Source organism: Corvus brachyrhynchos, unplaced genomic scaffold (assembly GCF_000691975.1).
Source record: "Corvus brachyrhynchos isolate BGI_N302 unplaced genomic scaffold, ASM69197v1 scaffold16, whole genome shotgun sequence".
Taxonomy (NCBI): Eukaryota; Metazoa; Chordata; class Aves; order Passeriformes; family Corvidae; genus Corvus; species Corvus brachyrhynchos.
Window position 1 is genome coordinate 1,104,362 of NW_008238643.1, and position 27,044 is coordinate 1,131,405.

At 38.9% G+C, this 27,044-nt stretch overlaps 1 protein-coding gene and 1 long non-coding RNA gene across 2 annotated transcripts in view; one reads left to right on the plus strand and one right to left on the minus strand.

Moving 5' to 3' along the window:
* Nucleotides 1–862: 862 nt before the first annotated feature.
* LOC108447452 lies at nucleotides 863–4,058 on the minus strand. The gene is made up of 4 exons (XR_001863018.1): nucleotides 3,875–4,058; nucleotides 3,354–3,461; nucleotides 2,218–2,285; nucleotides 863–1,100 (listed from the first exon to the last, which is right to left on the minus strand). It is a non-coding gene; the product is annotated as an uncharacterized LOC108447452 (long non-coding RNA).
* A 967-nt stretch (nucleotides 4,059–5,025) lies between these two features.
* ATP10B (ATPase phospholipid transporting 10B (putative)) overlaps nucleotides 5,026–27,044 on the plus strand; it is a 45,121-nt gene continuing 23,102 nt past the window's right edge. The window contains exons 1-5 of the mRNA XM_017737477.1: nucleotides 5,026–5,895; nucleotides 16,241–16,445; nucleotides 19,895–19,980; nucleotides 23,254–23,360; nucleotides 26,595–26,726. Of these exons, the coding sequence (XP_017592966.1) occupies nucleotides 5,393–5,895; nucleotides 16,241–16,445; nucleotides 19,895–19,980; nucleotides 23,254–23,360; nucleotides 26,595–26,726 (1,033 nt within the window). The 5' untranslated portion in view covers nucleotides 5,026–5,392. The remainder of the gene's footprint in view (nucleotides 5,896–16,240; nucleotides 16,446–19,894; nucleotides 19,981–23,253; nucleotides 23,361–26,594; nucleotides 26,727–27,044) is intronic.

Sequence of the window (27,044 nt, forward strand, 5' to 3'; positions counted from 1 at the left end):
CACACCTGCAGTTGTGGATGTGTGTACGAATCAGGAGACAAGTTTTCAATGATAATAGGATTAGTATTGGGAGATTTAATTCCTTTATCTCTCCAACCCATAAAACATCCATTGTTTTAGTGCCGGCTGGCATTTTCCTTTCAAATCAGGTTTCTCTGAAGATTTTGGAAAACTGTTACCTGAGTGTAAATGTGATTAAGCTGATACTGCAGTTCTTTATTATCTGAGCTATTAAGATTCAACACCTGAACCAGTCCCTTTATAAGTAAGAATGAACAGGAAAAGTATCGTAAGAAAGTCAGACATTTTAAGATGTTGTGGTTTGACGCTGGCTAAACACCAGGCACCCATGAAAGCCATTTGCTCACCTTTTTCTGTTATAGTTGGGCAGAGGAAAGGGAAAAAAAGAATTAACGAAGGCTTATGACTGAAGGACTGGGAGGAAAACACTCTAAGTGCAAAACAGGTTAAAATTTAAAGGTACAACATAAATTTATTATTAATAGAGTCAGAGGAGGATAATGAGAAGTAAAATAAGCCTTTAAAACCTTTTCCCCCCGCAGCCCCTCCCTCTTTCCCACTGACAGCACAGGGAGACAGGGCATGGGGGTTTTGGTCAGTTCATCACTGAGCTCTTTTTCAGTTTGCTCAGGGAGAGGAGTCTTTCTTTTATTATGCTGTGGGTGCCTCCCACGTGATAAACGGTCTTCCCAAAATTGTTGTGGTGTGGGTCACTCCTCCACAGGTTGCAGTCCTTTAAGGATAGGCTGCTCTAGTTTGGAAGCAAGGGGTCTCCTTCTCTATTTCTGGAAGCAGTGGCCCTCTCTCTTTATTCTGGTCTCCCACTGGATCACAGTTTCTTCTGGCATCCACCCACTCCGGCGTGAGCACTTTTCCCACAGGCTGTGAGTGGATCTCTGCATCTCCTGTGGACTTCATGGATTACAGAGGGACAGTTTTTTTCACCATGGTCTTCACCACAGCCTGCAGAGGAACTTTGGTTTCAACTCTTGGAGCACCTCCTCCCTGTCCTTCTCCACTGACCTTGATGCTGCCATGTTGTTCTCTCTTACATGTCCTCACTTCCTCCTCTTCTCTATCTAGAAGAAAAATTGCTGCCCATAGGTACTATTGTTAACAAGTTCCACTAATTCAAAGATTCTTGCAGCATCCCGTAGTGCCAAGAGGTTGATTTTGTTTAGGTTCTTCATTGGGGAATCACTTGCCATGTTTCCACTGCTGGCCACGTGGCCCCTCCACTACCACACGGGTGGTGGTGGCTGCCACAGCATTGGCAGTATTTAACACCTCTCTTCATGCAGTGCACCAGGAAGGAGAAGATGCTGCTAACCCTGCCCTTCTGCCCACAGCACGGCTGGCTACAGGCAGCCAGGCAGGCAAGGCTCACTGTGGGCCACACTGAAATGGCAGCGGCTGCGGATCGCCATACGCTGGCCCAGGATAGCGGCAGTTGCAGTGCCTTGCCACCCCTTGGGAGAAAACTGTGCATGTGCTGGTTTTGATTTCCTTCTTAAGTATGTTATCACAGATGTGTTAACAACCTCTCTCTAATTGGGCCAACAGCATGTCCATCTTCAGAGCCATCAGAGAAGGTTCTAGCAGCTTCTCACAGAAACTACTTCTGTGCCCCTCCCCCTTCCCCCCCACTACCAAAAAACCGGGCTGTGCCAAATCAACACATAAGAAAAATGTCTGAATAGATTTGGTGGCACTTTATAATTTGAAAAATAGGATACAGGATTCATGATGGAAAAGCCATTGCTCACCTCTGTTAAATTGACTTTATAAGACACAGAAAATGGATTTTAGATATTTTCTGGTCCCCAGAGATAGAAATAGATTTTGTCATATTGAAGATTTGTTGTGTCTTTTATTGTGTAAATTCTCTGCAGAAGTTCTGAGATGAAAGAACATACAGTGCACTGAGCAGGAGACTTGTCTTTGTTAAACCTCTGCTTGCAAAACATAAAGGGAATTTTCTGCCAGAATGGAATTAGTTTTCAGCACTTGTCATGCATTTGTCTTTCAGCCTGCCATCCCTGCTGCAAATGTCTTTGTCTGTGGACTCAGCTTTGTACCGTTGGCAGTGACTGGGAGCTCAAAGTCCCTCCCAGGTTCTATCAGAATCAACACTACTGCTACTTTCTGTCAGAGACAAACCAAAACTCATTCTAAACAAATGAAGGATTGTATTACCTGACAATGGGAGACAGTGGAAAGACTGGAAACAAGCTTCTGCATTTTATTCTGGAAACAGGAATATTCTGGAAACAAAATACACATGGTTCACTTTTCTGCCCCAAAACCTTTTTGGACAGTTTCACAGGTAAAAAAATTCATTCAATATCTGTGAGATTCAAAAACTCTCTCTGAAATGGTGATATTTGAGTGTGATGGAGAAGGGCTGCTTTTGTAGTTGCAACAGGACTAAAATTTAGGTGATGATAATTTGTAACAAAATTCATTTGACTCTGAAATTGTGGATTAAAGCAAGTAAGCACTGGGAGTCCTTAACCACTGCTGTGACCAGCTTTCGTAATAGAATGCTGCAACAGTTCTCTTTGCAAAAAAATAAAGTTTTTATTTAAAAATCCTTCTGGTTTTGTGTTGCATAAACCTCTGATTTTTAAGAGCACAAAAAAATTAATTGGATGTGTTGAGACACCTATGAAATTCTGTGGATTTCAGCAGCTCAATTTTTGATCTATTTTTAATGTCAGAAAGTGACTGTCTATCGATGTAGAAATAGTATATATGTATGTGCAAGTGCTAGGTCAGGTTTCTTTCCAAGTGCTGGTTTGAAATTGTGTAAATCCCCCAGCATAAATAATCAAGTGTAAATAAAAAGATGCCCAGGGAACCATCATCACAATAAAGATAAATGGAAGTTGTATATCCATCTCTAGCTTTGAAATTTTTATTCTGTATACTAGATCGGCCCTCTCATAATTTGACCTTCCATTTGCAGAATCCTCCATGGATTCCTGATGGGAACATTTCCACAGTTCATTGGTTTGTTTTTTAAGGTTTGGTTGGCTTTTGTTTGACTTTGTGCTTATTTTCAAGACTGAAGCGATGAGGGGTCATTAAAGACCTTGGAGATCCCAGAGATAAATAGTGTTTTTAACACGTGACAAAACTGGAGTTAGCTATAATAGTATGAAAATGTATCTCACAGACTCTAAAGAAAAGCAGCTGATCAATTCATTCTGGAGAAAGGAAAAGGAGGGTAGAGGAGTGAAATTATTAAAGTTCCTTTGACACAGAATGGGGGTTGTTCATTAAAGAAAGGATACATTCTAATTTCTGACTACTTTTAATATTTTTTATACCTTTTCAGGCTGGGTAAGCTTTACTTCTTCTTTCTGGTGGTTCTGAACTGGTTCCCACAAGTGGAAGTCTTCCATAGGGAGATTACAATGCTGCCTCTGGTTGTGGTGCTGCTTGCCAACATGATTAAGGATGTTATTGAACACTACAGAAAATACCAGTATGATAAGACAATAGACTTAACTAAAACCAGGGTATACAACAAGTAAGTAAACTAAATCATTTTTTTTTACTTGCTTCTGTTATGGTAGAAACTGCTCATCTGATTTTACAGTAATTCTCTCACGGACCTTTCAAAGTACTATAAGTTTGGGAAAACTGTTACAAAAGATTTTTTTCTACCTTTAAAAATGCCTTATTTAGCTCACTTAAATCATCTCAGTATCACTTAGGCTTTGTTTCATATCACAGCAGTGTGTGCTGATATATACAGGTTTTCATTCTAAGTTTTCAAAGCATCTTGCCAACACATACAACATCCTTTCCTGATAGCAGAAGGATCTGGAGCATAAATGAAACTTACCCAAGTCCGGAACAGAAAACTGGGGTTGTTAAGAAAATTGGAGCCATGTCTTTCAGATGTTTCACGCTAAAACCAGTAATACAGAAATTAATGATCAACTACATTCAAGGTGAATCATAATCAAGAGATGGAAAAAGTTCTAGGACTTCCAGTAAACAGAGAGATCAATACAGCCTAGCTTGGCTTTGGAGCTGGTACAACATCTGCAGGCAGCTGTTTGCTCAATACTGACTCAGAAGGGAGAAATATTTTCACTGCAATTCTTGTTGCAACATTTCGATTTCGTCAGTTTCTTGTCCAAGTACTAACTTGACTTGAGACTGCCTAACTCGTCACTACGTTATGAAGCAAATAGGAGTTTTTGTTTAAAAGTTTAAATATTTGTGTGCTTTCCTTTTTATCTGCCCTTAAGCCCAGGCCATAGAGAAAAAAAATTGCTGTGGTTTGCATACATGTGATTAACTCTTCTGGAAATTAGCCCTCATCTGTGCTGACATACTTATGTGTCAGAGGAAGAAGGATCAAAGGGGAAGGGGTATCTGGGTGAGAGAGGAAGGTTTGGGGTATATCAGGGAGAAGGATCAGTCTGAAGGGCAATCCAGGCACATTGCCCTTCACTTGCTTATGGCTATTCCTCTGACTACAAAATCATAGGTTTACTTGGCTTGGGGGAATGGGGGTTGTTTGAAAAAAAATTGCTGTGGTTTGCATACATGTGATTAACTCTTCTGGAAATTAGCCCTCATCTGTGCTGACATACTTATGTGTCAGAGGAAGAAGGATCAAAGGGGAAGGGGTATCTGGGTGAGAGAGGAAGGTTTGGGGTATATCAGGGAGAAGGATCAGTCTGAAGGGCAATCCAGGCACATTGCCCTTCACTTGCTTATGGCTATTCCTCTGACTACAAAATCATAGGTTTACTTGGCTTGGGGGAATGGGGGTTGTTTGTTTGTTTAGTAATAATCCATGTTATGGTCATGAAAACAAACAATAGATAGATGAAATAAAAGAGAAATACTGTCTGTACTGAGGCTTGTAGCAATCTTCTGTTGACATCTGGGACGTGGAGCTCTGCCCATTACCTTTGAGCTTCCTGGCAACTCCCAGGGTTATAAAGTCATTCTGAAACTCGGGGAGTGACCTGTGAAAATTGTGTGTATGTTCTCAGCTGTGCCTATGCTCTGTGTTAAAGCAGAGACACTTCCTGATAGCAGAGAGTTACTGCCAGGGAAATGGTCTGAACGGGGCCTCCAGGCATCTGCTGATAGGAAGAACAAAACATTCAGGATGCTTTTGGCATACGTGAGGTGCAGCTGCCCCAGCAGGCTCTAGGACCTGGTGCAGCTGAGTCAGGATGATCCCTGTCCCTGGGTAGGTGGAGGTTGGAGTGAAAGACGAAGCCCTGGGCTTTGGACATATCAACTCTTCTCTCCACCGCTTGGGAGTTCATTTGGATTATTGAACTCTTCTAACTTTGTTGGTTTTCATCTTGAAGATACTTTTTGAAAGGAAAACAACATGTCAAGGAAAATTGTTCCAGGCTGCTTCTCTACAATGATATGGAAAAAACATTTTTTCAAGGAAGCCTGCTGCCGATGTGGTGCTCCAGACATGGAAATCCAAAATGAGGAGCTGGAGAAGAGAGGAAAAATAAGGAAAAGAAAGAAGAAAAATGAAAATAAACGAGTGATCATCTCCAATTTTCCCTTTGGAAGTAAGAAGGGGAAGGAAAATCTGAATAGATACTATGAGTCCAATGAAATTAAGACCACGAAATATACCATCTTAACTTTCCTCCCTAAAAATATCTATGAGCAGTTTCACCGCTTTGCCAATATTTATTTTGTCTTCATTGCACTGCTGAATTTTGTGCCAGTGGTAAATGCTTTCCAACCAGAGGTGTCTGTGATCCCAATTTGTGTTATAATGACCATTACAGCCATTAAAGATGCTTGGGAGGACTTTCGGCGGTATAAATTAGACAAAGAAATCAATAATATGGGATGCTGCATTTACAGCAGGTGAGCTTCGTATAGCTTTTATTACCAAAAACATTGGCTCGAGATCTTTTATCAATGGTGAGGCTTTTTGTTTAAAAAAATTAATAAATAATTGCTGAAAAATCAGTCATTAGATGAAATAGGGGAAAGTCATGGCTACTATATATCACCTGGTATTTGTTCTCATGGAGGGAAAGATTTTTTTTTTTTTAAAGCATTTTTGTACTGGGAAGTTAAGTGTGAGTTTCATTATATTGGTGTGTCTATCAGCCTCTTAGACATGCAGTGTGCTGAAAATAGGTGCTTAAAGAGCTACAAGCAGCTGAATTTTTAAGACATTTTCAAGAGGCTTTAATTCTATCAATATAAGGTAGCACAGAACAAGATCTGTCATGGGACTTATTTGCATTCTTAGATGCCAAGAAATCTCTTATAAACCTGGCCCTTTGAAATACATTCTATTTTCTACTCTACATTGTTGAGTAGCTTTCAGTTATTTTTTCGTTCTTAGGCAGTATGTAAAATGAACATGTAAAAACACAGTATAAAAATGAAAGATAGTAATATATGCCTCTGTTTAGTCATCTCAAATTAACTACATGTGTGTGTGCTCACTTCTTCAAAGTGTTTCATGACTTCTTGCTTTTAGGACATTCAGAAGATTGAAAATTATGTTTTGTTGTATCAAAACTGTTTTGTTAGCAAAGTAGCAAATTATTTCTCCCTGACAAAATATCACATCTGGGAGTCAGAAGTGCAAAACTTTCCATCTCCGTGAATGTGCCTGTCATCCCTCAAATTAATCAGCAATGCTTTATATAACATGTGCTTTCACGAGCAAGATCTTGCAGAACTCTGGCTTTTATCACATGGAGCTGTCATTTCTGTTTGTTTCTTCTGCATGTGTTTGTCAGGTTTTTATTTTTATGTCCTGCTAGTTAAGCAGGAAAGCAATAGATTTGCTTGTTTAGGGGCTAAACTTAGGCCCACATATAGAAAATTACTTGTAAGAAAAAAAACTGCACTGCTCTCCTTTGCAACTTTTCCAAAAGAGCTGGCATTTTATAAGTTTCTAAATAATGTGGATTTAAGATTTCTTCTCTTCCATGGTGAAGACTGTCAATAATGGTAGCTCTTTGGGTAGGGTGGCAAACTGCCTCTTCTGTCTATCTTTGCAATTTCAATCTGGTTGAATGTTCTAGCTTTTCCAGTGTTGCATTAGCCCATGAGGCAATGGATTAATTGTTAATACTTGTTAAAACCAGTATGGGACAGAATAGGTGGGGCAGTAGGTGCTAATGAATAAATCCCCAGAGGGATCTTATTTATTTCCTCTTTACACACAGAAACTGTCAGTTTAGATCTGAAAGCCTTTTACCATGGGAACATGAGAAGAAGGGAATACAGTAAAACTTGTTTTGTATAAGGGAAAAATGTCCACGATGGAATTGCAACATATCTTCAAATCCAGATCCAAGTTATAGTTGTGAGTGCTCTGTGATGCAGCAGCACGAGATGGGCCTGCCTTAAAATTGGTTATTCCATCCAATAAAAAAGATTTTGATCTATCAATCAGTCTTGTCTAGGATCTTGTCTTGCACCAAAGTTTTGTGGTCCAAAAAGGTGCTGTAAGGGAAAGGAAAATGAGAAGGGCTTCAGACTACAGCATTCATCCTGTCTGGAAAAAATGTGAGTAATGACAATTGCCATTAGATCAGTCACTACAGCTTATTATATAATGAATAATTTAAATCAGGCTTCTCTGGTGCTTTCAGAGGCTGATATTTCTTGTTCTTGCTAGTTGCAAAGTCCTGGAAGGGCATGATGTCTTCTAGTTTTTATTCCTTATTAATCATCTGCTGAAAATAGGTAATTGTTTTAACATAGGTGAAAGTCTTTTTGAGACACTGCACATTTTGTTAATATGGTGGCAACCAACAGTTATTTTTAATAGAACAACTGATCTTCCATCCTAAGATGAAATATTACTTAGATTTTAAGAGGTAATCTTGGAGTGTATGTTGTCTTTATTTCAGATTTTAATAAAGACTCTGGCACCTGTTCCAAAAGAAATACAAAGGCAAACCAAACTTTTCCAAATGCTGAATGTTCTCTAAAACTTTCTTGAAGACAAGGGGAAATGCAGTAACTTGCCTTCTTTCAACACAGAGCAAGGGAAATTAAATAGGCTGGCCTGTAAACATATTTATTCTAATTTTCTTTTCACACAGATCAGCTGGAATGGGAAATCTAGTCTTCTGGTCAAATGAAAGAAAAGACACTTCCAGTAGTGTATTTAAACAATGTTTAGTTGAAAAAATGAGAAAAATTAATAGGTAATAAAGTGTCTTGGGGAGGTGCAATAACCTAGATTTTTGATTGAAGAGTTTGTACTTTTGGAACCAAAACTTTTGGAATCATACTCTGTAGACAAACTGCTGTGCTGTTGGAACAAATCACACAACACCAAAAGGAGAGAACAAAAAATTGAATTGCAGATGATATAGACCTGTGTTTAAATGCCTGCTGTCTCATGGCATTCTTTAAAATATACTTTGTATGCTTTAAAATTTTCCAAGCAAGGTGGACTTCCGTTACTACAAAATGCCAAAGCATTTTCTATGATACTATGCTTTATTATCCCTCTTTAATTGCATTTCAATTTTTCAAGTCACCTGATTTCATGCAACCCTAATTAGTTAGTCTACATCCATAGCAGTTAATTATAATCTTCAAATATGTGTGATTTTTATCACATTAATTTTGTTCCACCCTGACACCTTTTAGTCAAGACTGGTTCAGATTGATCTTTTCATCTTTCTTGTCAGTCAGTCCCTCCAAACCTACCATGGTTATTTTTCTCAAAACTCTCTTCAGTTTGTCATTAACTTATTAACAGGCCAGCATTGAATGTGGTATACAAACCTGAAAGTGAATGTCAATACAATAGTTGCTAAAAGCTAGTATTTCATTTTCTTGAAGTTCTATAATGTTCAAGGAACTAATTGATATGTAATTATTATATAGCTTGGCTGTACTATACCCCGAGGGTTATTTCAAATTCTGTAAATACTCCATAGCATCTAGACAGTTTTTTGCATCAATTTCACTTTTTTGGGAGATTTAACCTATTTTTTCCTCAGTGTTTTGGTAGACACTAAGATACAAATGCAAGGGCTATGCACAGTTCAGTATGGCACAGCAGCCACAAAAACATTAACATTATTTAAGCTATTCATATTGCTTAATCTTAAGAACCTAAATTCAGATATCTGAGACAGTGACTCAGAGAAGCCTTGTTTATATGCCTTGAATCATCCTGTGGAGCATTTGGAGATGTAGGTATCCTAAATGACAGGCATCCTAAGTAGCCTGATTACTCTTTCCATAGAAAGTTCCTCTGTAATGCTTTCAGGCCCTGTGGTTTTCAGGTAGTTCCTACAAGCATCAATCTTCTCCTCTTCTCTTAAGTCCACTGATGTCTGTGGTACAAAAAATTTAGGCTGGCCTTCACTCTGACTCTTTGTCTGCTTAGTGTAAGATTTTAGAACATTTTAAGATTTTTGCATCAGCACTTACTCTGGGTTAGCCCTAGAGTAGAGGTATAGAAAGAAGGAAAAAACAAAGAACTCATAAATGTGTTTCAGCTGAAAAGCTGAAAGTGGCTTAAGCCGGACTCAGTGGTTTGAAAGAGAATTAACATATTTCAGTCAATTAAAGTATTGTAATTCTGTGCTGCAATTTTCTCTCTGACAGAAATGGAGATTTGCTTGCCTACAAGTGAATTTATACAGGGTACTTTATGTTTTCTTAGGGAATCTGGGCAGCAAAGGCAAAGGCTGCCCTTCTGTTTGAACCTCTTTCATATGCTCTGTTCTGCTGGATTTCTGAAAGGAGGAGAGATTGCACCTCCCATGCATGCTCTCCATGTCTGGGATAGTGCCTGGGACTGGCCAGGGATGCAGTGACCAGGGGCAGTGTGGGGCATCTGGAAGAAAGCAGAGAAAAGGGTAGGGAACATGCTTGAAAACAGGAATTGACCTACTGTCAAGTCTCAGAGTTCAAAGAAAACCATTTTTCTCTGGACTCAGAAATATCATATGCAAGTCATTCAACCCAAGGTGAACCTGAAATTTTGTCAAGTAGAAAGCAGGATGAGAGGAAAATGCCATCCTGCCAAGGGCACAGTGAGCAGAAAGATTTCTTGCCAACATTTAATTTAAAGTGTTGGTCAGCAGCAGTGAGTTTTCACTTGTTAAAGACCCTTTTCTTTCTGCTTTATTATTTTTGTTTTCTGACAAAGCATAACTTTAAAGATTAGGAGCCTGCTGGAGGCTTTAGTAGGTTCATTTTATACACAAAAAAAGAAAGGTCTGAAGCCTGTGTCCCACTCAAAACCTCACCACAGGCAAAATTTCAATCAATTTTCTCGGGCATAGCAATATCAAGGCGTCTACACCTCAGTGGTACCTTCCTTGAACAGTGCAGAAATCTCATCAGCTGGAGACTGAACACCTTCTGAATAGGTGCAGTCCTATGACAGCCACAAAGCATGAACTTGGATTAGTTGCAAGCTACTACCCCCCTAATGTCAAGCATGAGTGTGTAGTTCTCTGGCAATGGGCATCCTCTGCTCTGTCATCCCTACAACTTTTGTCTGTACTTCATGCACTGTGGAAATTTTGTATCTAGTTTAGCTGTGGATACCTGAATTAGCAGCGAGTTTGACTGAAGGTACAAACAGTACCTTCTGCTTGAGGCATTCTTCAACCTCCCAGTGAGCTGAGAAAATGTCCTTATCCAACAGTATACTCAGGTTTGTTACGTCACCATGACACTGCTTGAAACCAGTGGTACCAAAATTGTGAACAAATTAAAAAACCTTGTGTGGGGTATAATGATTGCATTGTGAAGAATTATGGGACATGCTGAACTGACTAAATGCAAACCTTCTCTCAGCTGGTCCAGGCACCACCATTTGAAAGTGGAAGAGTGGTGAGCTAGTAATTGTTGTCAGTCACGGTGTATTGCTACAGAGAAGATCCTTGGTCTCTGTGGAAGAAAATCCATAAAATACATTACTAAATCTACCACTGGTTTGTGTATTGCTTTGTCAGAGCTTTCTTCAAGATCTATTACCTGCCAAGGCATTTAAAGCTGCTTCACAGAAAAGGTGCAATGGCTTAGCAGACAGCAGACAGCAGGAGCTAATGACTAAACATTAGAACCAATTAAATGAGAATCTGTGGGGTTTGGCTCAGAGACCTGCAGAATCATGGCCTCATGGCATTAAGATTCATCTACCTGTCTGAACTTTTAAAATACCTTTAAAACCTGGAGAGTGGCAGGTTTCTACCATGTGACGTCAAGAGCTACATGGTCATATAAGGATATGACTACCAAAAAAGCTGATGTAGGCTATGCTTTCCAGAAACTTGACAAGTTAATGAGAGTCCCTAGAAACTAATGCTAACAATTAAGAGACATTAAGTGAGTGACCTTGGAATTATCTGTTCATTCCAGCTGGTGTCAAGAAGAATTGTAACAGTATTTTGCTCAAGGCAGTAAAAAACCTCCAGATTTTCCTAAATACAATAATGTACGATTTACCAAATGAACCTAGTAAAATCTAAGCAACACATTGTTTACATCTATTTTATTTTATTTCTTCAAAGGTGAGTTAAAAGAAATCCAAAACCATTTATATGAACAAATAATACTTTTATAAAGTTCTGGTACTTAAAGTTTATGTAAACTTCAGTTGGTTACAGAAGTTGAGCATAGGCTTGTATCAATGAGAAGTTACTTGTTATGATGCTATAGGCAGTTTAAACACATAAAAAGATAGGATCTGTATTTCCACAGTCAATATTACCATGTCCCGCAGCCGTAGGGAGGAGGAGAGAAGATCCAGCAGGCAGGAATTGTGCAGCAAGATTGATTTATTTAATTATTTTACAAACTCTTTTAGAGACTTTTTCTTCATAGTCTAATTGGACAAAGGATCAGCCACTCCTTGGGGGGGATTGGCTAAAATCCTAAAACATCCATTGTCAAAATATTTTTCTACTGTACCATAAACATAATTCTACAAGGTTGCAGGTGTTCTTAGTTTACAGAATTTCTGCTATTATCTTTCATGAGAGAGAAAATTATCCCACAGTTTAGAAGAAGCAGGAAAATTCCTTGCTAACAGCATTTTTGTATCCACAGATCTGTTATTAGCATTGAGGAATTTGGAATGCCAGTATGATATAAGTGTATGTACTTTATTAGACTTTAGAAAAATTTCATTCCTATTATTTTAAAAAGGGCTTTTGCTGTCTTAACATAGTGTTCAAATACTGAGAGTTTGGCGTTCTGGGGAAAGGCTGGGGCTGGATACAGGACTGGCCACTGCTAAATGACATCATTGGTGCTGCTGGGCTGATGTGCTGACATGAAAAACCCCTCCCACTCTGGGATGAGATCGTGGCAGGAGCCAGTGACAAACCCACACGTATACTATGGCATTTTCCTATGCTCAAACAGTTATCTGCAGCTCGAGAACATTATCAGCCAATTGTGCTGTACTCTGACCTATGGACAGGTTTCAGAATCAGTTCCTGTTTGATCTTGAGCCTTCCTCAAGTCCTAAATCTGCTCCTTTGTTGTCAGTTTTTTTGTTTTGTGGCAGTAGCTCCTAATGGTGAGGTCATGGCCATAAAGTGATCTTTGAAAATGTTTTGTGAGGAGTTTGCGTATAAAAGCTGATAATCTTTGATAGCATAAAATTGTGCGAAATTTCTATTTGCAAAAATAGACTGTGAAGGGTAAGCAGCTGTGTGATTTGAGATCCCGGAATATTGGCATTTTTTATAAAATATGTGATTCTTGAAAGAGGCCATTTTCAAATATAGCATTCTAGCAAATTTACATACAGAAAAATATTTATATATCGGTTTCTCTATTGATGACACTGACACTGATACATTTTTCTAGTTGTCATGACCTGGTGACAATTTGGGTCGGGGTGGGGGGGTATAGTGCAGAGCAAACAATATCTTTATTTCAAACTGCAAAGGATCCCAAGATGGAGCTTGCAGTAATTCTAGGGAATAAGATTCACTGGACTAATTATCCGATAAAATGCTTCTAGGTAACAAAGATTTCTGAAGATCTTTCTTTAAGGCAGTCTAGGACACACACATGCTGTGGAGTGCACAAAAAAAATTACTTTTATTCAATCTTTTCTGTATAGCAGAACAATAGTTTTTATTTCCTTCCATTCACCGTCCATTTTGATCCAGTTTTTGTTTGAAATTTATCTTTATTGAATCCAAGAAAGCAAAATCAAATTGTTGACACAAAGTCAATAATTTATTTAAGTTCCCCCGTGGTCTCCAACTGCAGCAGGATCTTTTTATGGTCCTTTTTTTCCCAGAAATGACTTAATAAAATCTGTTTAGTTCATGCCTTCTGGTCAGATTTGATGAGTTCAATAACAGCACTGGCAGACGTCATTTTGAATGTTCAAGGCCTCTTTTCATTGGCACTATCATACTCTGATGGGCATCATCATGATATCTATTAACAAGGGAACACTTTTTGAATGTGCTTTTGATAAATTGCCTGGTAAAAGAGAGAAGGGACTGAGGAATTTTTATCTTACATCCTGTCTTCAGTGTGCCACAGCCCTGATGCCGCATGCTATATGAATCAGATATCCAGATTCCCACCTATTGAAAATCACCACACCTTGTTTATTTTATAAGTTCAATACATTTGCCCTTTTCATATATTTCTCGTCAGACCATCTTGGATTTATTAAGCTCCTCTGTTTATTTAGCAACCAGAGCTTGTGCTATGAACTTTAATCACTGAACAGAAAATGGGCAGTGTTCCCAGTTACAGGAATTGCTGAAAGGAAACTGCTTCATCTGAAAAATCTTGTTAGACAACTAGGCCAGTGCTGCCATGGGGTGCACCAGTTTCATCATGAAGTACTTTTCTTCCTTTCATCTGCTGGAAATTCCCTACAATGTTCTAGAAAAGCTTTGTGCTATCGAAAATTTTTCATCTTACAAGTCCAGATGAAGGGTTTTCTTCAGGAGCAGAAAATGTGTGTTTTTTGAATATTCGCTGGGATAGAGGGACAGTCAGTTCACCTGAATGCAGGTTTGAGATTTTAGCAATTCCTGAACTGTAGTCCCTGTGCTAAGTAAGGCTTTTCCTCTGATCTGAAAGACATCATTTGGCTTTTCTGACTCACTCTCTCCTCTGTAATTAGTGACTGGGTAGAACCCTGAAGCTTTACATGTATGTAGGTTTCATGGGGAGTTATTGAAAAAATATTACAAGTCCGTGATTTCCATGGATTAGTTGTGCTAGTCTGGTTTCTTTCAGCTGATGCAGAACACAGCCAGCTGGACAAGGCCCTTCTATAGCATTTTATGAGAGGACAAAATCAGAAATATATTCTGTAAACTTCTGAATTGCACAAGAGTTGACGTACAGAGAGGTGGATTGCTCTGCAGAAGTGACAGTAAACATAATATGCAAACTATAAATGGCATCCAGATGTCTAGGATGGTAAGACAAGACATCTACTTCCTCTAAACTGATCTTGTACTCCTTCTTTCATGTTTTAAACAAAAACATTAAGAAGTCCTATTCAGAGGGTGTTTGGCATGGAAAGGATTAGTACTTACATAGTTGATTTGGTATATTAACTTAGTATCTGCTTTGTAGAGGATTAAATACACGGCATATACTTGCTAAAATACTTTTCAAATAGAAATTTAGTTAGATTTTTTAAAAAACATCTAATTAACTTAGAACAAACTTCTGTTCTTCCGTGTGGTCTTTTATGTCTGTTTTTGAGCAAAAGAAAAAGGACATGCAGGTAAGTAGAGTCAGAAAAAAAAAGAAGAATGAAAAATACAGGAAAAAAATTAATGTAACATGAAAAAAATATTGCTACAACCCCATAGTTTAGTAAGTGCCTCAAAAGAAGCAGTAAAGGGATTCAAATAATTAGGTTGAGGGGTTCTTTTCTTGAGTAAAAAGTGTGTGCCACTGGGAAATGTGCAGAATTTAACTTCTTGCATAACCTATACAGATAACTGTTAGTTGATGTTGTTTTGCAGATAAGGGCATAAGCCAAGTGTGAGGGTTTGCCTGGCAGCATTGTGGCTGGCTTTGCTTTGCAGAAAGCCAGGAAAGTAGGTTAGCAGGAAGCATCCCTTGGCCTGGCTGTGAAGCAGTGCTTGGATGTGTGGTTTGAACTGTAGCAAAACACTTTATCTGTTCTATCACTGCTCCCCTTCTCATGATATAAACACTTCAGTGAAAGATGGTATTCTCCAGGCAATAGATGAGGATGATTAAAAACTTAACCAGAAATGAGAATGAGTCATTACAAAAGGACTTTTATTGTCTGTCTGGTGAAGTATCATGAGCATTTCCCTCTCACAGAGCAAGGCATAAGGTGATTCAATGATTTATATTGAAAAAATAATTTCCTCTCAAGGAGTTAGAGGAACCAAGCAATTGCTGCCAGTGCAGTTTTCCCATTAACTAATGTTAAAGTTTATTGTGCAGTTTTTGGTCTGCTTAGATGGTTAAGAGCAGTTGAAGGATTAATTATTGAAAATGTAAAGTCAAAAAAACTCTGCTGAACTTAGTTTGTTGATGAAATAGTATTTTATTTTCCTTGAATCCCATAGGGTCTTTTTCTTTTACTTTTTCTTTTTTTTTAGAAGCTCTTTGTTTCTCACTTTACCTTTTCCATTAAACTTGTGCTCTGGTTGTATTTTTTTTGCTTAATACTAAGGGATCATTTGTCAGCTCTTTTACCTTTTGAAGTTGTTTCTGTATATTAAGCTCAAGATTTGTAATTACCTATTGAGAGTTACAAACTGGAAAGACATGAGGCAAGTGTGGCTGAGGTACCAGTTTTCTTCTTTCAGGATCTATATACTGATCTTGGAAAGTACCTGGGAAAGAGAAAAAAAAGTCATGTGGTCAAAAACAATAGGTTTTGGTGAAGTATTTAAATTTCTTCAATAAGAGACTCGAACGTATTGCTGTTAGTCTGAACTGCTTTCTATATTTTGCTGTGCAGATTATAGGACTAGTGCTAGAATGAAAGAGAACTTTTGCTGTATATTTTTTATTCCATGTAAAGATTTGGTTTGAATATGACATACGGTGAAGTGGTGCTATGGAAGTGTCTGAATCATTAATTTCTAGCTTCTGTGCTGTGTCCCTTAAAAAAAAAATCACTGTGCCCCTATCTTCTATTTTCTCTTTTTGAAGCCCCACAAGTCAGCAGTCATGCCTTCCTAATGTCACTTATCACCCATGATATGTTTTTAATACACAGGGAGGAACACGCTTATGTGGAGAAGTGCTGGAAAGATGTCAAAGTGGGGGACTTTGTGCAGCTGCAGTGTAACGAGATCATCCCAGCAGATATCCTGCTGCTCTACTCCTCTGATCAGAACGGGATCTGCCACCTGGAAACTGCCAACCTCGATGGGGAGACAAACCTCAAACAGCGCCAGGTTGTGATGGGCTTCAGCAGCCAGGTGAGTCTGAAAATGCAGCCCACGGGCGTATTGTCTCCAGCTATGGCCATTGTGCCACAGCAAAGTCACTACACTGAGGGATTTATTTTTGCATGGGAATTGGAGGAAAGCTCATGGTTCCCTGCCAAAGCATCCGTGCGTTTCCTTATGGATTCTGTCTCCTTTGTGGCTGACACACCACACACACTTCATAGGCAGGTGGAGATGTGGTAGCTCAACTGGGAGCTGCTTAAGGCACATTGGGTTGGAAAAATTTTAAGAATGGAATCCTGTGTAGGAGTAGATTGAGCAGTTTAATAGGACCTCAAGGTAAATTTTTTTTTTTTTAAGTTATATGTTTGACATCAGCTTGTGATTCAGTTTGAATGCTTAAGATCACCATTTTTTTTCATGGACAGTATCATTTCCTTTTTACACTTTAGTGCTATATTCACGTGGCCCATGTTGGATAAACCTGAAGTAAACTAGAAAATATGACTTAGGGAGAGTTTTTACATTTTCAAGTATCTTTAAAAACACAGCAGGGCAGTTTTTCAAATAACCCAGAACAAGTTTAAGGAGTGGTAGCATGTGAGGAGGAAGAATTTCTTCCATTGGAATCAGTCCAGCAGACAGGAAATAAAATCTCACAGGTAATTCTAGGAATTAAATTAATTTATTTAGCAATTAGTACCACTGCCATTAGGAAGACTTTTGGGGTTACTGGTGTGTGGGACACAGCTGCCAGGGAGCAACCAGACTTATTAAATAAAAGCACACCATTTCCATGGCCAGTTGGGATCAGGTGCTGTACTCCAGTGTTATTTGCTCATTGTTCAAATGGAAATCACTTTGCAAAGACAGTTAAGGGCTTTCTCATATTGTGGATGCTATGGCACATAGCACAGGCCTTTTCCAGTGCCTTCCAGTGATGATTAGGGAGAGGGTTTGTTCCTGAGAAACACTGGAAATTTTTAATATGTAGCTATTTAGCAGAAAAACAGTAAACTGGCTATTTAACATTTTTTTAAATGCTGCATTTTTGTCATGTAGTCCTACTTTACATGTAAGGTTTTCTATTTTTGCTTTTAGAGGAGAACAGGGTGCTCTACCATTACACAAAATGCAAACTTTTGCCTCAGTTGTTCGTAATATGAGGAAGTCTTCCTTCACATCAGAAAATGCCCACGTGCTAAATTATGCCCCAGACTGCCTATTCATGGTAATTTTCTTTAGACTTTGAGCTGTTATTGAGATAAACTGTATGCCTGGGAGTGTCCATACTTAAGAACTCCTGTTACATTAGCAGAGTGGAATGCAGTTCTGGCCGTGGTGACAGCCACTGTTCGGGAAGGTCAGAGCTGATACAGCCACCTGTATCACCCTGTTATTGTAGTGTGTTTGTGTAAACAGTGCATTGGATAAAAAAACCCAGCTTATGAAATATCACACATGCAGATTTTAGTGTGCCAAATTCTTCCTTGTTCTTTGAGCTTTGCTTAGTCCTGTGATTTATGAACTGCACAAAACCCCCTCAGATATGTCTGTCTATAAAGTGACTCTTTAAACAGGGAGGAAATACATATGAACTGAGGCTAGTTCTTCAGTTTAGGATGCAGGAAAGGTGGAGAGAGACTATTTACAAGAGCATGGAGGGACAGGACAAGGGGGAATGGTTTCAAACTGACAGAGAGTAAGTTTAAAAGAGATATTAGGAAGAAGATCTTCCCTTTGAGGGGGGTGAAGCCCTGATGCAGGTTGCCCAGAGAAGTTTTGGGGGCCCCATTCCTGGAAGTGTCTAAGGCCTAGTTAAATGGAGCTTGGAACAACCTGGTCTAGTGGAAGGTGTCCCTGCCCATGGGAGGGGTTGTAACAAGATGATCTTTAAGGTCCCTTCCAACCCAAACCATTCTCTGATTCTGTGATATGCTTAGGAATATTGAATGCAACTATCTGTAAAAGACAGAGAAAGGATTATTATTTTTTTCCTTTTATGACATTTTTAATTTGGATTTTAAAACACAAAATTCTTGTCACCAAAAGAGAAAAAATTAGAGAGAAGAATCATTCTTCCATACCCCTGTCTATCTAGAAGCCTACTACTTTTCTTTCTTAGCAATGAACATTCCAGGTGACTTTTGTGACTTTTGTATCTTCCTGTTCTCCTGTTGTACAAATACTTCTGGCAAAACCAAGTATGAACTGATTTTCCTGTTAAGTTCACTGAGTTGAACAAGATTCAGCAGAGGTGAAAATTCTCTCTTAACAGGCATTCTAAAAATACTCAGCCACAAGGATCAGAAGGTATACAAAATGCCCTTATATTCCTGAAGCTTGTATATTTCCTCCAACAATTTTTTATCTATGCTCTACTTTTTTGTACTTATGTATATATATATAGTATAAAAAAAAAGAATATATGTTTCATTTACGAAAAAAAGAACAAGAGAGAGAAAATAATGTAAACATTAAAGCACAGTGCTTGCTGTAGAAAAAGGTAGGGAGGCCCAGCAGCAGACTTTATTTCCAGCTTTCCTAACAGAGGATTTTATATTAAGTGAGCTTCAGTTCTTTTAAAAATTCTGTGGCACAGCAATAATTATCATCTTTCACATTTCTCACATCCCATTTTTATTACATTTTCTTAATCAAAGATCAAAGTTCTGTGTATTTTTCAGTTAAGACTAAATCACCACTTATGGCAGTCAGGTACCTCTCATGCTGACTGCTTTCTGGACTGCTTCATGTAGTCCAAACCCCAAGCCATTTCCCTGAACACTGGGGAACTCAAATAAAATCATGCTCAACTCCAAACTCTGTATGAGTGAGCCCTTAGCCTGAAAAGCTTTGTCTCATTTTGTCTCTCCCAGCAGTGTGAGCTTATTCTTCTGCCTTCCCCCTTCTGGATTTGTTTGTTCATTTTAGTGTTGGGTGGTGGGGTTTTATGCTTAGTCTTGCTTTTCATTTTATTTGATTATGATACATTCATTCAAATGTGTGGTCTCTTTATGATTATACCATCCTGGCCAGTAACATCAGTCTTCTAGCATAATCAAAAATCCTGTTAAATCTTGAAATTCTTTACATTTGAGCTTGCTCTTGGTTGACTACTCTTTTTCTAAGTAATCTGAATATTTCATAGAATCATAGAATCCCAGAATGGTTTGGATTGGAAGGAGCCTTAAAATTCAATAACCCCCGGTCATGGGCAGAAACACCTTCCACTAGATCAGGTTGCCCAGAGCCCTGCCCAGCCTGGCCTTGAACACTTCCAGCCAGTTGTTATTCCAAGAGGGGGAAATACTCAGCCCTTCTGAAGCTTTGCTTCAGGCTGAATGAGCAAAAATGACTTTGTCTCTCCTTCTAGGGCAAGTGCTCCAAGCCCTGGTGGTCTAAATTAAGCTTCTCTTAGTGTTTAGCATTTCAAGTACTCATTGGATTTGTCTCTCTCACTGTGTTTTCTCTTGCAGGAGACTGTGTTTGAACCCAAATTTTTCCAAAACACCATCGTCTTTGAAATGCCAAACAATGATCTCAGTAAATTCAAAGGTTACATGTAAGTACTTGTTATCCATAAATACCTTTTGGATCTGTACTTTGATATTACTCTTGGAGGAATTGGATGGAAGGAATATATTTTGAGGAAATTGATGGTCGCTATTATCTATTCCCAGATTCAGAAGTCAACATAAGATGTAGACTTGGACTCCGTTTCATGGCAAGGTAGAACCAAGGCTTGGCATTGTATTAGCAGTTGCTTCATACAAATTATTTTCACAAAACTCCAGCTCTCTTCAAAACGTAGACATAAGCTCATTTACGTTTGACCTGATAGTTAGACTAAGCTAGATTTTAGATAAATCCTTCTAATTGTTTAAAGGTATCCAGCTGCATGGCTCTAGTTTCTTCACATTTACAGACAAAATTCGGAGGAATGTCCAAAATGAACGTCCTCTGATAGAAGGCAGGTTACAGCCATCCCTCCCCCACCAGGTTCGGGAAGAAATTCCTCCTAGGAAAAGTGAAAAAACCTATTTATTTAACAAGTAAAGTGCACGCAGGCATGGTGAAAAAAATTGCTAAATAATAAAACCTCTCGCTGTGGAGAGAACATGGGTAGATCTCAGAGTCATTTGTGGGTGTGGCTTTCTCCTCTCTGGAGCTGGGGTTCAGCGTGGGCCCCTCCAGGCTGGTGTGTAGGGTCTCCCGGATGATGTTCTGGTGTTGCTGAACAGTCCAGAAGAGAAGAAGAAGAAACTAAAGTCCCAGGCTCCATGCTTTAGCTAACAAACTAGTTAAAACCTAGCTAAAAAACAAGAGAATGCCACTCTCTTCCCTGCTGCAGAGAGCTGTGAGCTGGGAAAAGCAGGAAGGTGCTTTCCTCCGCTCTGCAGCAGCCAGGAATGCAGGGGCATGTATATCTGTGTCCTTGAACACAAAGCCGCTCACTTTTTTTTCCTCCCTTTCTCTAGGACCCAGCTTAAAGACACAGAAAGGCATAGGATTCATGTCTGGCAAAGGGCAGATGATAGGGAATACAGTATCATACAGTAACCCCAGGACAGGTATCCAAGACCTAATAAACAATCCAGATTTTCTTCTTATTAGGAATGTAGAAAAAGCAAATATGCATCCAAAATACTTTTGAACCAATGCATTAGACTAGTATAAAAAAGTAGGGTGGGTTTCTTTTTTGTCTTTCTTCATTAAATAATTCTGGCACAGGCATAACAGCAAATTCATCAGATTTAACCCTATTCATGAATTATAAGGTAAATTTCTATGTCATGGCTCATGTCCTAAAATTCTCTTACCCTCCAATACAGAGCAGCCTGTCCCAAGGCCCTCTTCAGAGTGGTCATCAGTCCATGCTGATTCCCACACAACAGTAGAGAATTGTCCAAAATACCTACTGCCCCAGACCAAATGCATGTCCCATTATTATGCAAATAATTTAACTGCATGAATGTGCCAGAATACTCATCCATGCCCCAGCTTTGCTAAGTTTACCAATAGATAAACTAGGAGTTAATGACTCTGCAAGAAACTGTGAGTGTTGTATCTGGAAGAGCTGCAAAATGGCTGGATCTCTGATGGAGTTAACCAAAGAGTTCTCTCCCATTAGCACGGGACTGTGTCTAATCTGGTTTTGAGGTTGTGCCCTGTAAGAATGGTGCCTCTAATAGCAATGCCATTTCTCCTTTGCTGCAACATCTTACAAGGGGAAAAGAGGTCAAGTTTGTATTGATTGATGGCTGTGGTTGTTGGCTTCAGGGTATAATCTAAATTGAAGCTATTCTTCCAATTAGCCTGCTGTAATACAGCAAAGAGCACTGAGATTATAGAAATGTAGGAGATACGTCACAAGAAAACACACACAAATACACACCCTTAGGACCCAGGACTGACTTCAAAATATTCAACTTTCAACTGAAAGTCTGTAACAGAAATCTCTTTGGTGAATGCCTATGATCTCACCTGCTTGATGGAACACTTAGAATTAGCTGCCCTTCTCTTCCCACTTCAGGGATAGAAGAACTAATTTTCTGGGGAAGATTACTTGCTAAGAGTTAGTGGAGTTTCTGTCTTTGGTCTGCTGAGATTTGAGTTATTTTGTAAACACAAATTACTTGGAGCAGGCTACCTTTTTCTCCAAGAACCCTTAATAACTTATTACGGCTCTATTGCCTTGCTATAAAATGTCAGGATTACTCTCTGCTAAAAATGATAGGAGATAACTTAGTGACATCCATCTCACATGTCAAATCACAGAAAATTCTGTTCAAGGGGATGCAAGAAGGCTTCTATTAAATGAGTTCCCCATGGCTGAATTTAGATTCCAAGAAAAACAGATTTCTGGCATTATGTTTTTACAATTCCACCATCTGTAGATTGTTGGCACCTGCACCTTTTCCCTTGTCCAGTTCAAGTCATGTAATCATGTGCAGCTGCACTTAGACATAGGACTGTACTTAGCCCTGATATAACACCTAGCCTTGCCCTTCGTTTGAGAGTTGTGACTGTTTACTGGTAAATGAAATGCAAAATATCAAATAGAAAGTAGAGAGAGATGATTATACTAGGAAAAAAACTCTTTTCCCACCCTGACATTTACAAAAAAACAAGACAAAGTATCTGAAATGGAAGCTCTCAGCTTTGGTAAGATCTCAGGAGGAACCTACCAGTGTAAAATAAAAGCTGGGGTAGGGGTAGGCGTGTGCCATTAATTTTCAGAGCCAAGTAACAAATTACCTGCCTGATGGAGCACTGACTTTATGGTTTTCATCAGTATGTTCTGCTAGCAGAAGGATCTGGTGAGTGATGGGGCACCCTTAGCCAGGATGAAAAGTCTTCTATCCAGGATGAGAATGAGGATGAGCTCCTCAGCCTAAAGACTGCTTGAGTGAACTGAAATTCACAAAGACCTTTGGTGGCTGACAGAGTGACAGAGGCTCTTGCAGGGTATAGATGTATTCATCTGAACCTCTGCTCATCTTTCTAAAAAAAATGTCTCTGTAAGAAGTTGCAGAATTACCCTTGTTTTCTTTCATAAGATACTGAATCTGCCAGGTAAGTTTCCAAGTGAAAGCCAAACTTGCTTTGTATTTGCATCATGACACACACTGCGCACGTGGTCTTTAAAAGAAAGACTTAGACTTCTCTGTAACTTTTTGCTGGAGTCTTCCTTGAAACTGAAGGAATTAAAAGCAAAATAGGGCCTTCAAAGTTGCTTGATTTGAGCTTGAAACAGACATGCACAAAAAATTTTTGTTTAACGCCCCATTAGAACAGAAAAATTAATTGCTCTATTTGATTTTATTTCTTCTAGGGAGAAACCAAACCATGAACGGGTAGGTTTTAACATTGAAAACCTCTTGCTTCGTGGATGTACCATCAGAAATACTGAGGCTGCAGTAGGAATTGTTATATATGCAGGTAAGACATACTTTTTATTTAGGTTAACTGAGAATTTCCCTGTAAATATCCCTAAAGAAATAAGTATAGTCTAATATTGTAACATAATTTCACGTTTTGTTTTAAAAACTAGTAGTGCACAGAAAAAGTATATAACTTTTTTTTAAGTAACTCATTCATCTCCAAAGCCAGCAAGTCTTGCACTGGGTCTTTGGCAAGTGACCGTATCCTTGTGCATGTCAAATATCTTGTAAAAATATCCAGAGAAGTAAAAAATTGCTAAGGTGTATTTAACCCTCAGCTCTGGCTATACTAGTAATTCCATCTGTCATAAAATCTACACAGCTCCCCTAAGGGAGGTCTCACTGGCTCCTCAGGGTAGAAACAGGAGCTGCTGAAGAACTAATTAGAAAAAAAACCCAGTCATCTGTGGATTTAATTCATCCATTCAATCTGTGCCAGTGTCAGCAGGCAGGAGGCAGTGAGGCAGCAGCTGGAGGTGACAGAAAAGGCAAGCAGCAGCACAGGTTTGTACTGACATAGACAAAGTGTGTCTGTGCAACCATGAATTTCATGCAGGACACACATGGACAAAAAAAGATGGTGTTGATGCCCAGATCAAATGCAGCAGTGCCAGGTCCAGCAGTGGGTCAGTTCATCTGTTTCTCAGCATCTTTTACCTTTGGAGTGTTATCACTGCTTTTACTTAGTGAGCATGATTTATCATTGCCTTTGCAGCTGTGACCTCTTCTGCATTGGATAGAGTGTATCAGCTACCTTCTTATTTGTAGATTAAATAAAAGTCAATTCAAACACAACAATTAATCCCATTAGCTATTATTATCTTTCCAAAAGAGTTATATTAACTGTTTTATGTCTGATCAGCAGCAAGGGGTTCAGGGTTGAGCCACCTAAGAGAAAAGAGAAGTCAAATCTTTACAAGAGTCATTTAGCTGAGATTAATCTCCACAGCCCAGAACAATTTACCTGAAAACAGACTTGTTTATTTTACTACTACACTGCACTCTAAATGTCTGTAGCTCCCATATCTTACCAAGGTAGCTTTGCTTTTGTAGGTCTTTCATTGTGTGTCTCTCTTAACACCACATGCAAGGGTGGTGCCCACCAGGCAGAGGAGGAGAGCCAGAGCCAAACTCAGCAACCTTTTTTTTTCCAAAGTAGCTACTATATAAAAATCTCAGTAGGGATCATTCCCAATATAATAGGAGTAATTTATCTTCCCTTCTCCTGTTGCTGTTCCTAATTTTCTTCTGTTTAGCTCAGATTTCTCAGTATGTTCCCTTGACCACCAGCAGAGATCATAATGTGGATCTCCATTTATGTTGCTTAAGCTGCCAGTAGCAAAGGTTGGAGTTTTAAAGTTATTCCCAAGATGTGGTGGTTTTCATATGAGTAAGTCTTCAAATCAATTTCCACCTGAGTTCTTATTGTTAATGTCAGCATGAAAGTTTATTCTTTTTTTCCTAAAATTAGACTGGCTTCAGTCAGTATCACCTTCATTTCTAGGGTTCTTTGACATTGATTATACTCTGGCTTTTAATGATGGTCTGTGACCATTTCTGAACAATCAAGATCAGTCACATAATAAGATGGCACACTTTCCATTTCTGTAACTCTATTACTCCTCAAACTTTCTTTCTAATGGAAGCCTTTGTGAGGAGTACAGGCATCACTTAGTGAGATTGCTTGGTCTGTGCAGTTCTCATCTGACCCAAGGATTGTTATACTTTTCATGGCTACCCAAATTGTTCTACACAAAGCGACAGCATTAAAGCACAAAAATCTCATTACAGAGTGACAGCCAATGTAGTTTTCTCATTGTGGTTGGGACAGCAGTAAGAATTATATGCTTTTCAAATACTGAAGTACCAGAAAGAAGTTTTAGATGAGCCCATCAGCATCCAGAAATAGAGAGACAAGGTACCATTGGGGTGGTAGGTGAGGTGCTGTGTTTCATGGCATAGGGAAGTGTGAGGATTAGAGGAGAACAAAGCAGTTTATTCCTCATATTTCTGATTTTCTGTTCCTTGCAAGATGATAACTGTGTTACAGAAGTATTCTTTTCCTAATGGTAACCTAAAGTGGAAAGGAATGGTAGAACTGATATTTGGAAAGAAGCTCTTAACGATTTCTTCCTGAAATAAATTCATCAGCACTTCCTTGAGCATTTTCTGGGAGGGATTAGAGGGGTTTGGCTTGGTTTTTTTTTCAACACAAAGCATTCCATTCTGCCTGACACAAAAGAAAAGTGAGGAACAAGATTCACACAGCTGCTGGAGGAACAGAAATGCAAGCAGCAGTCCCATCCCCTTCAGTGCACTTCAGTGGTTAGAGAATTTGTTCACCAAAGGGAAGGCTTAGGGTTTGTTCTCAGTTCTGCCTATATGGGAGTGAACATATATCTCCTGCTTCACAAGCTGTACACTGAATACCTGCCTAAGTGGAACGAGTGGGTTTGTACTTACATGTTGAGTTGGAAAGGCAGGGGCACTGGTAGTATAAACTGGTCCCACTGACACAGCTCCAGGTTGTGTAAATAATTACATATTCATTGGAATAGTAAACAAGGAGCCCCAGCTCTTGAGTGAATGTCCTGAACATCAGGATGGAGAGTAATTTTCTCTGTAGTTCTCTTCTTAATTAACAATCTTTGATGTAAACCTGGAATGAATCCAGCAGGTGTGATTGAACTGCACCTAACTTACAGATTTTGGGTTAAATCACTTCCCTAGAGAAAGCTAAACGGTGGTTTGGAAAACAGTCCTTGTCACACACATCATGCACATGCACAAAAAAACTAAATACAAGTCTGCAGGGTCTGTATTTTCAGGGAAAAGGGCTGTAGAAATAAACGTGAAAGATACCATTTAATACAGCAACAGATGGTGTCCCAATATCCCAGTTGTGGACCCACAGTTTAGATAATATAAATAGAATTGAAAAAGTAATTTCTGCTTCTTGACTTTTTACAGCACATCTCTTTTTCCATTAGAGGTATAGCAGTTCAATTCTAATTCACTAAGTTTAAGGACTGGGGATTCTTTTATTTCTCGTCAGTTTTGTCAGTACTTTACAACCAAATATTGAAAAGCTTAATATTAACGTTTTTCCACTGACTTGTTGAATTTTATTTCATATACAAAATGTATCTAGTGGTTTTTAAATACTTTTAAAAAACCAAACCAAAATACAAAATACTACATAAACGTGATGATATTCATTTGTGTTTTCAAGGTCATGAAACAAAGGCCATGCTAAATAACAGCGGTCCTCGTTACAAGCGCAGCAGATTAGAGCGACGGATGAATATGGATATTTTCTTATGTGTGGGACTCCTATTTGTGATGTGCCTTGTTGGAGCTATAGGTATGAAGCACTGACAAAAATCTTTCTCCTAAATGGAGATTGTTATGAATGAATGTCTTGGTTTGAAAGACAGGTGTCTGCTAAGGAAGGCAGGAGCCTCCCTTGGAATGGCAGATGCAACCCCCTTCCCTCTAGTTATTATAATTTTGAAATCAAGGGGCTTTTAGGCAAAGATGTGGAAAATAGGAAAAACAGTTCTTTACTATTATATATCTATATGTGTTTAACCAGTCAAACAAACAACAATAACTATGGCAGTAACAGCAAACAATCACAAGCCCAGTCCCAGCCTTCTCGGCTGTCAGGCCCTTTCCCCTC